At 45.8% G+C, this 10334-nt stretch overlaps 1 protein-coding gene across 1 annotated transcript; it reads right to left on the bottom strand.

The window, feature by feature from the left end:
- Positions 1-224: 224 nt before the first annotated feature.
- LOC144098939 (uncharacterized) lies at positions 225-7877 on the bottom strand. The gene is made up of 3 exons (XM_077631916.1): positions 7462-7877; positions 4782-5433; positions 225-2194 (listed from the first exon to the last, which is right to left on the bottom strand). Exons 1-3 carry the CDS (start codon positions 7644-7646, stop codon positions 1859-1861), a joined length of 1173 nt encoding a protein of 390 aa, XP_077488042.1. The 5' UTR covers positions 7647-7877; the 3' UTR covers positions 225-1858.
- Between the last annotated feature and the right edge of the window lie 2457 nt (positions 7878-10334).

Below are 10334 nucleotides of genomic sequence, written 5' to 3'. Positions count from 1 at the left end.
TAGGAAGCTGCATGGACCCAAAAACACCTCACCTGCCTTCGTACATCACCATCTGTGCACTAATTCTATTCTCAAGGCTACATTTGTAAAAATGCTCGTAACTCTTACTTGCCGCATGAAATTCTAAGACCACTTGGACGCATAATACTATGACAAAGAAGTGAATTCTTACAGGTTATCAAAATACTGTTTCATATGCAAAATGAATGTCATTGTCGAAAAAGAAGTGTGCAAGGATATTTATTTTTTATGTCCAACAACCAAAAGAACTCCAAAGCAATTATTGCACTGACAGTAAAAATATAGGCATTAAAATGCTCCTAGTGGATAATATGAAATAAGTGAAGATACACTGGAGCTCCTTAAAACAATACACTGAACCAAGAGTTGTCACAACAAGCATGTCTCAGTATATTGAAATAGATAAGGTGAAATACATTGGTTTCATATTTTTTATGGATTCAATCTTGTGCATCCAGTGTGCAGGAGAAGTCAATTCGTAAGTGCCAAGTTAAAGATGTCTATAAGATGCTGCTAGTACCAGTACTAACAGTAGTTAGTAACAGTAGTATAACATACTGTTAGTCCCACTGGAACTCTTACAGGAGTGGGTTTATAAGCAAGATACAAATTAACAGACAGTAACACAAAGGCTAGCAATAAGGTTATAAGAAACAAGACATTAAAGCATTCATAAACGGTCACATCGAGTGCGGCATATTTGAGTGAAGATAGTCCGCAACTCTGGTCTTAAAAGCATGCGTTCAAACACATCCCAAGTAGCACAGGTAATTGGCCCAACATTGGAACCGTATTGGCAAAGGCCGGCCCTACAAAAGACCAGGATGGAACCACCCTTCATACAGTAATAAAACAAGGTACACACCGAGCGGGCAACAACACAAAACCAATACAGACTGAACATGATCATCAGGTCTGGCTTGTTGACAGGACTGATGAGGCTACGAGCTCAGCGAAATTTTCCAAGGAATCCTGCGCAGTTATAGATTTATCTAGGCCGTTCCATTCTCTTATGGCTCGGGGGAAGAAGCAAAAATTAATGTGTTGTTAGCACAAGAGTATTCATTAATCGTAAATTCATGCTTGTGATGTGTTTCTCTAGAACGATTAAAGCTAATGCAAGTAGCAGGATCCATGTTGAATGCATTGTGAATTCATTGATAAAAAAACTTAAGCCTGTGGAGTGTGACGCGGCTTGATAAGGTGTCTAAGCCTGCGCAGGAAAGCAGCTGTGTGGGAGAATCAGTTCGCTGGTATCTGTGGTAGATAACAAATAAGTGAAGATACACAGGAGCTCCTTAAAACAATACACTGAACCAACAGTTGTCACAAGCATGCCTCTGTGCATTGAAATAGATAAGGTGAAATGCATTGGTTTCATATTTTTTATGGTTCGAATCTTATGCATCCAGTTTACTGGATAAGTCAGTTCATAAGCGCCAAGTTCAATGTCTATAGGATAGTAAAAATATAGGCATTAAAATGCTTCCAGCCGATAAAATTGATGAAATAAAATAAGTGAATATACACTGGAGCTCTTTAATAGAATACACTAAGCCAAACAGTTGTCATGACAAGAATTCCTGTGTACATTGAAAGAAATGAGGGGATATGCATTGGCTTTACACTTATTGCTTAGATCTGAGGCACCCGGTTTACAGCAGGAGTCAGTCCGTACTTGTCAAGCTAAAAGGCGTGAAATAATTTTTATGCAAAGAACACTTAAAAATTATGAAAGCAAGCAATTAAAATACAGTGTATACCTGCAGTAAAACCAGCACTGGTGAGCTACAGCTTCTCAAGTCAATATATAAAAAAATAACAAGCGATCACATCCCTAATCCAAGGAACGCTGCAAACTGCCATAGCTTCTTATAACGGCTAGCAAAACAGCTAGATCCCTATTCATGACAGTAATTCGCCGAGCATGTCGAGCCAGTATGGTGGACCCTTCAAAGAGAGCCACAATCACTGCTTCACTGGCCTCGTGAAGTGCCTGAAGGGCGATCTTTTGCATCTTGAACTCTTCACCGGTGATTTTCCACAGTATCTCGCGCACAACTCTAGCAAATGGCAGCCTTGGGATGATACATCGCGTAGACTTCTGTTCACGGATAATAACTTGAAGCACTCTGTACCCTGTACGTTTCTTCACCGGTTTCTTTTGCGCATCCTGCAGAAAGAAGTGTAAATGAATCAACACATTTAAGCACGCATCCCTCAAGTTCCTCAAGAATGAAAGAACCAAAGAGTAAAATGCACTTATGACCTCTGGATTGCAGAACATAAAGGTCAGTTGGTAAAGGAGGTACAACCGACAGCAAAATAAGTCGGGGCATGCGACAGGTGGCCAGAATCGGATAAAACTGCATCGCTGCACCATCTGAAGTAGCACTTCCGGTGTCGAGACATTGCAGTATGCGTGCGCGTCCTTTCATGCTCTCAGCCGTATCTCTTTTGTCGCTTGCGGTGGACTAGCTGATTGCATGCAGCGTTCGGCGGTAGGGGCCGTTCTCTTTATTCGCTACCTCACGCTTGCACTTTGACGTGCGTCCGCGGCACTGCTAGCGTTATGCTCTGAATAAAGAAAGCGACCCCTACCGCCAAATGCTGCATGCAATTAACTAGTTCACTGCAGGCGAGAAAAAAAGACAGGGCTGCTAGTATGAAAGGACGTGCACGCGGACTGCAATGTCTCGACCCCTGAAGTGCAACGTGAGACGGCGTGGCGATGCAGTTTTATCTGATTCTAGCCGCCTGTCACATGCCCAGGCTTATTTTGCCGCCGGTTGTACATTGTGTGCTTATAATAGTTGAATTTTACAGTCTACGAAAGCATAGGGCGAGCTCATTTGTTGTGAACTTCAAGTTGTCTGTGTTGTACAGCGATCAGTTTGCTCAAGTGAAGTGCGATACCTTCAGGTTTTGGAGAGCTCACACTAAACTTCAGCTGCTGGCCAGCTATCTTGAAACGCTAACATTCTCTGACAGTCATTGAGTTCATCTTGGTAAATGACTTCCTGCACGAGAACAGACACCAACAAAACCATGTACGCACCTTTCAGAATTTGTTCATTATAGTGACGTATGTTCATGCAAACCTGTATTTGAGTAAACATGATATTATTTGTTTGCATTTGCTTTATGGGGTTTAAAGTCCTGAAGCAACTGAGGTTATGAGGGAAGCCGTACTGGAGAGCTCCGGATAATTCTGATCACCTGGGTTTCTCTAACGTTCAGTGACATCACAGAGTACATGGGCCTCTAGCATTTCACTAAACAAGATATGAGCACTAGAGAGAGGCATGGGGCGTGTGATGGATGTTACACAAAAAAATGAAAGCTTTAGGGCACTCTTCATAACATGGGAGAAGTGAAATTTCAGCTGGTGCGGTAGTGTATGAATATAGAGATAAAAAGCGCCGTTTGCCTACAAAAAATTATTAGGAGGCTAGTTCCTGTATGTGCCACTTGTGACCAGTAAGTGCCTTGATTATTGTGATAAAGATTTCTTGTGGTCAATTTTTTAGGCCTGAAGTTTGCAACGATCCTGTCAGCGTGATTCATCTTGTTCTTTATCTTTACTTCTCCATTCCTTGCATGTCTGCCTTCGCTCTCCTTCTTGTAACAAGGCATCAGTTATTTTTTTATAGCAGATATTTTTATTCCATATTAATTTGTCAAGAACTGACATTAGAATGTTTGGAAAGGTTGTCCGTTGCTAAGATGCAATAAGCTACAGATGCGAAGGTAACAGAAATATGCTTATTGTCCTGAATGTCCTTTTACAGACTGTGAAACTTGGGGTTATTAACCTATATATGCCTGAACTTCAGAAATATGATATACATGGCTGGATTTTGCTTTCTGGTTTGCCCACCCAAAGCCAGTGTGCACAGCATCCTTCCAGTTTTTGTGCCTGCTGCAAGAAAAGATTTATGTCCTTATAGCGTGACAATTAAATCTAAGGTCTGACAAAATCTCGTCTGGTCGCGTAGTAATTTATTTCAACAGAAAAAAGGACGACTTGTTCTGACACAAACCTTTGGTCGATGTTTTCTTTTTTCTATTGAAATGAATTAGTGTGACAGTTAGTCAGTGCAACAATCATGACATTGCACCTGCTGTTCTGCAATTAGTGGCAGTGTAGGGGTCAGCAGCCCCTGAATTAACTTGCCAACTCTTATTTGTTTGATCCCGCTCACCTTTTGTGGCAAAATAAGGTGGCAACAAAGACATCATTCGGATGGGCTGTTCACTCTGTGCAACCACAGCAAAAGGCCAAGAGCCCATATCTGCCATCCTGTACTAAACTGCAATAGCAGTCAAGCTGATCAGGGTGTTGATATTCTTTGTTGTTTAATGCTTCAGTCAGTTCAAATTGCACTGATCAGTAAAAACATCGTCACATGAGGGTGCAAACATAGTTTGAAACAGAAGGGCTGGAGGTCTCTCTTGCTGACAGGCGTGCACGAAGACCGCAACAGTTATCACGACACAAACTACAGCTCTACACCTCGCTGTTGATATGCTCTTCATCACAAGTATTCAAACCTCTAAGTGTCAGTGGAAGTTTCCAACCACAAAGCAATGACTTGCGCAGGAAGTACACGTGCTGACGTATGACACAACACCGCGGCTCCGCATTTTAAATATATTTTCTTGCCGAGAAGCAGAAGATGTACTACTGTGCATCTACTTTTTGTATTTCACAGAGCCAACTTATCAACCTGTCTGTGTACTATAAATGTGCCACTTGCCTGTTTTCTCGAGCTTTCAGCAGGTGCCCCGGAGCCATTAATTTGGCGTTCCCGGCGCCTGCGAACAGGCTCTGCTCTGGGTGTACTCCCTTCGACGCCCTGAACACTCCGTGATGCTGCAGCCGCTGAGGCGCGAGTAATTCGACGAGGCATCGACGCTGCTTTTTCATGATGAGAAGGCTCCTGAAGTGCTCTCCGAGGTGTTTCGGGTGGCTGCGGACCTGAAGTATCGTGCCTTCTGGGCCCCTCAGGCGACTTTGGCTCATGTGCACTCTTCCTGACACTTTGACCACGCTCCGATGTTGGCGCAGGTGAAGCAGACATTCTTTGACGAAGGTCTGCAGTGCTTTCTTCATGACGCAGGGACTTCTGTGGAGACTTATCAGGTGTTGCAGTTGAACTCTCCAAGGGACTGCGAAGCCATGGTCTGGTGCCTTCAAGACCAGATGCCTGCTGAAGTGCCCCTGTGACACTGCTAGGAGGGGTGGCATAATCTGATTCTGCTGAACTCTGTGACTCTTCAGACCTGCCAGGAAAAGCCTTCTTTGCAGCTGCTTCTTGAGACGGGCTCACTTCCAACGGTTGCTTCCTCTTTGTGCTTTCAATGGATGGCTTGGGTTCCTTGCGGCTTCTCGCCGTTTTCCGGAAACTTCTGCACGGGAAAAATATTGTGTATTGTCTTGTATACAATTAAAAAGCAGCTACACAAGTATTGTACCCACCATAATGTGTGTCTTAATTTTACACAGCTGTTCAGGGGTGGAAATTTATGGGTTACTTCTGGAGGGGGCAGCTGGGGGGGGGGGCGGGGGTCCATTTGAACCAAGTATTTCTTTGATTTCTTTGATTAAAAAACTGCAGTTCTGCACAGTTCTCCTATGTAAAATTTCTTGTCTTGGTGGGCGTAAATGCATCCTTGGGGCTGCTGGTGCTTACAATACATCACAAGCTCATGGACTGAAATGAGGAAATGTTTGGGCTTAGACCTATGCCATATGGCATGGGCATGAACAGAAACAGAAATGAAAAATATCAAACGATTAAACATTGGGATATGCTGTCCAGCTTAGACCCGAAAGGATTCAGCAGGAGATGACCGAAAAGGCTAAAAAATGACTGCAAGATCTAACGCAGTACTCCCTGAATGGGGGGACCGACCACCAAGTATTTTCATCAGCATCATCACACAGAGGTGGTATACATTGCGGTAATTTTTGTTTTATAGTACGTATTGGTCGAGCACTTGCATGAATTGGGGAGAATTTATCGGAAATCCGCACCGTATGCCACTGGTGCAAATTTGTTAATGGGATTCTGCTGGTTTCTAATGGTTTGATCTGGTCCCAGAAGGAAGCCTTCTCGTTCTCTGCTGGTTGAAATGGTCCTTGCAAGACACCAACTGGTCGTGTCCTTGTAGGACACCAACCAAATGAGCCAATAAACCATTTGAAATGGGACTAGAAAGAACCCCATTTGGACATTTCCACTTGAAGCGACGATGCAGGACTAAAAAAAAGGCGGTTTTGCAGGCGGTGTACTGGAGCAGCAGACGAACGTCGCGACACGAAGGGCGCTCCCCAACCTTTCGGGGCAAGAGATGACGCTACCAGTAGAGCTGTTGCGCAGCAGTCTTTTTTTTTTTTTTTCGGCATCGGCAGATACGATGCAGACTTTCGATTAATTCTCACCGATTCACGCAAGTACGTACCCGACCAAAACGTAGTATAAATAAAAATTGCAACTGCCACCTAGATCCGTGCGAAATTTTTGCGCGAACAGGCCAGCGGTTCAGCAGGGAGAATATTTCTTCGATTTTCTCTGAGCAACGCAACACCATAGAGGCAGCAGTAAACTGCTCCGAGACAGGCCGTCCAAGAATAGTTAGGCTGCGACAGGCTATCAGAGGTCACCTGCGCACACCTATCTGCTGCTTCTGCAATCCATTCATGCCGATATGCCTCAGACTAATATATCTAGCTTCAGATCGAGGCATATAGCAAACAAAGGGGTTTATTATATGTTTTTCGTGCTGCAGTCAGATAAAAACGCAATGCGAACACAGGTATACGAAAAAAGTATAAAAATGCGTTCGATGTACAGAGTTGATTGCCACTGAGTACGGCAGACGTCGCCGTAAAGGTGCCCATGGTTACAGACACGCCCAAAGATGCGCGCCATGCATGCTGTTCGTTGCACAGGTGAGCTCTCGCAGTGGCCGTGCGCTTTTCCACACGAACAGTGAAGGCGCCAAGGGGAGGCGAGGGGTGGCGATCGTTACCTCGAAAATTGGCGAGCTGCACCACACCCACTGAGGCACCATGCCTGCCTCGTGCCCCGCCCGCTCGATTACAAATTATTTTGCACGCCACCCTAGTACAAATTTTCCGGCGCCGTTCTTGGACACGAAGCATGCGAAGCATGACGTCGCCATATTGGCGACTTTCACAGTGCTACTAGCATGCTGCCATAAAGGAAAGCGTATCCGAGTGGTCGTGCAACATTAGGAGTCGCTTTCCGTTCGCTACTGTCTATAGCGAGGCAGATGGAAAATGCAAGTGCCGGAGGTATCGTTTTTTCGATATAAGCAATGGCGAAGAGTGAGTGCTCAAACGTCGCAACTGCAACAATGGGAGTTTCAGAGGGGCACGGCAAATGCGTGCGATCAGCACACGGTGCTTACCCCGTCTGCACAGGTTGTCCATGCAGCGACTGCTCAGCGCGACGACGGGACTGGTCACTGAGGCCGCTTTTCAAAAAGTTTGAGCTAAGGGACGAGTTAGACGACGACGACGATGATGACAACGCCCACGCAGCGAGCGAACGCCACTGTTTTGGCGGGCCCGTCGACGTGGAGCTCGAGCTCATGGCGCCGCTGTGGCGCCCGTGCACGGGTGGGACGGCTTCGCTGCTTTCCTGACGTACTGTTCCGTAGCAGCACGCAGGCTGCAAGCATCGACAACGCACGTCAAGCTCTCATATCGGGGCAAACGAATAGTCACCATAACACCCCATAACACCCCTGCAGTCTTGCGGTCTCGCAGTCACTGCGTATATTTTAAAGTGGCGCCGGCGCGGGCAGCGCAGAATCATCACAAAAGAACGACTCCGGATTGGCTCTCTAAAGCTATTACGTCACGATAACGACTTTTTTTTAAACAGTGTATGGATTTTAGCAGGTTACTTCTAACAATTAACTAGTTTTGAACAGAAAAATTATTAATTTATGAACGCTGTTAAAACAAAAAGACCACTGCAACGGCAACTGGGTCGCAAACGAGTTCGCCCGCCTGCAAGTGGCGCCGCCATGACCATGACCTGATTAACGGCTAACGGGTCACTGACTCTTGCAGGAACGGTTAATGGGGTGTGTAGCGGGATGACTACTGGGCGGTGTAGCGACGTTTATGCTGTGCCATGTTCTTGAAAAAACAATTCTTGAACATTATCGGTGTCGTTTCGCAGACAAAAAGGAAGGACACAAACTATGACCATCAAATTAGAAACTGCTACGTTGTAAACGAGAGAATGAAAGCGGAACACGATAATAAAAACAAAGTCGCATGGATGTATCTACCGCTAAAATGCAGGCATGCTGTTAGAGATGGGGCTTCTATCCCACCGCTGGGCTCCTGGTTTTCCGGGGCCGCCTCTCGCCAAGCCGAGGTCCACGGGTTTCGGATAGGGAGTCTGCTGCTATGGGGAGACGAAGAGACGAGATGGGCTTCGATGTGGAGATCGAGAGACTGGAAAGGGTTTACATTTTTACAGAGCTCAAAAGAGTGAATCGGGAGCTGGTTGATCACATGGTGGTGGTGGTAGTGGTTTTTTTTTTATTAAAATAATGGTGAAAAGGAAGGAACGGATTTTTGCTAGCCCGGCATATGCCATCGATACTGAAGCACCTGAGCTGGGGCAGCGGAAATAAAGGATAGCAGGCAGGATGGAGAAATGAAATGAAAGAGGTGAGGGGACAGGAAGAGAGGATAGGGGGATGATCACATGCCAGATTGCTGCTTAAATAGGGTTCCCTGTCCCTAGGTCCCTAGTTGGGGAATTTAGTTCATTAAAAATGCGTTCAATCACTGTGATGTCGATCACGCGTCCAGCCTTTAGGATCCGCCTACCAGGACGCCCCCAACAACACACTCTCGCCACTTCTGGCAAGATATAGTCCGTGATGTCCCTGCAGCAGTAATGAAAAGCCCGAATGGAGGCACAATCGGCGACGAAGGTCATTCACCTGCACTGCACAGCGCTCCGTGGGAACGAAAGGCCGCCGCTGCACTTGCGCAGATGGTTCCACTTAGGGAAGGACGAGGTCTTTTCCGAAGCACGAGCATTCCGGCGTCGTTGGCTTAATCAAACATAGCCGCGCCTGTCGTGACTCACTTGCAGCACCGCGCTGGCTGTCGCCTCCGCCGACACCTAGGGGAAAACGAGGTCTTAGCGTCACGGGTGGGTCCGGCGCCGTGAACTAATGAGAACCACGGTCCCGAGAAATGTTCCCAGACAGCGGATGTCCATTTCACCCCCGTAAACAAAGGGGGGTCCCTCGTTGACGCCACCACCTGCATTCGTGGCGCCGCAGCCACGCCGACGGCTCCTTGAAGCATCTGTCGATTGATGACTCCCAGTCGCTTGAACATTCTTGGCATGTTGGCGTTCTCCGTCCGTAACAATGCTCAGACGTCTCACGTGATATCTATCGTGGCCATTTCGGCTTCTTTAGTGCTGAGGACCACCGAAGGCGCGCTGACATTGTAATGTTGTGCTGATCACACGTGGGATTTTTTGATAATCTGCTGTCCTCACGCATTTTGAGAAGATCGAAGTCTCGATGAATGTGGGATAGAAAGCGAGCAATGTGTCGGGTAGCGGACTTACTCTTGAAGCAAAAAAATTACAGGATCGCACTTAATTAACACTTCTTTTTGGGCGAGTTGGTGCATACTTGATTTGAAGAAAATAGCGCCAGAGCATGCAAACCACGTCCTTGTCTTTTCGTGGTTTGCATGCTCTGGCGCTATTTTCTTCAAATCAGATCGCACTTAAGTCTGCTTATGAGCGAAAATGCAAAAGCCTTTCCCTGTCCTCTCCCTCTCTCCATTTTTCATTGCTTTGGTTTTCTGCCATTTTGTGTTTTAATTATTTATTTTTATTTGTTCTAAGTTTTCTCATTTTTATTTTTGCTTTCCATTTCATTACATACATGTTGCAAGAGCTGTTGCTTAATGAACTTTTGCACTTTTGTTCTATTCACCATGCAACTTATGATTGACTATATGATTTTTAGATTATCTTATGATTATTAACTTATGATTATTATATTGTCGTTCGTGCTGACAACATGCACGTTAAAGATCCCCATGTGGTCGAAATTATTCCTGAGCCCTCCACTACGGCACTTCTTTCTTCCTTTCTTCTTGCACCCCCTCCTTTATCCCTTCCCATACGGCGCGGTTCAGGTGTCCAACGATATATGAGACAGATACTGCGCCATTTGCTTTCCCCCAAAACCAATTTTTCTATTCACCCGCCGCGATGGCTCAGTGG

This window comes from Amblyomma americanum, chromosome 7, assembly GCF_052857255.1.
Source record: "Amblyomma americanum isolate KBUSLIRL-KWMA chromosome 7, ASM5285725v1, whole genome shotgun sequence".
Classification (NCBI taxonomy): Eukaryota; Metazoa; Arthropoda; class Arachnida; order Ixodida; family Ixodidae; genus Amblyomma; species Amblyomma americanum.
This window is presented reverse-complemented; position numbering and strand designations above follow the sequence as displayed.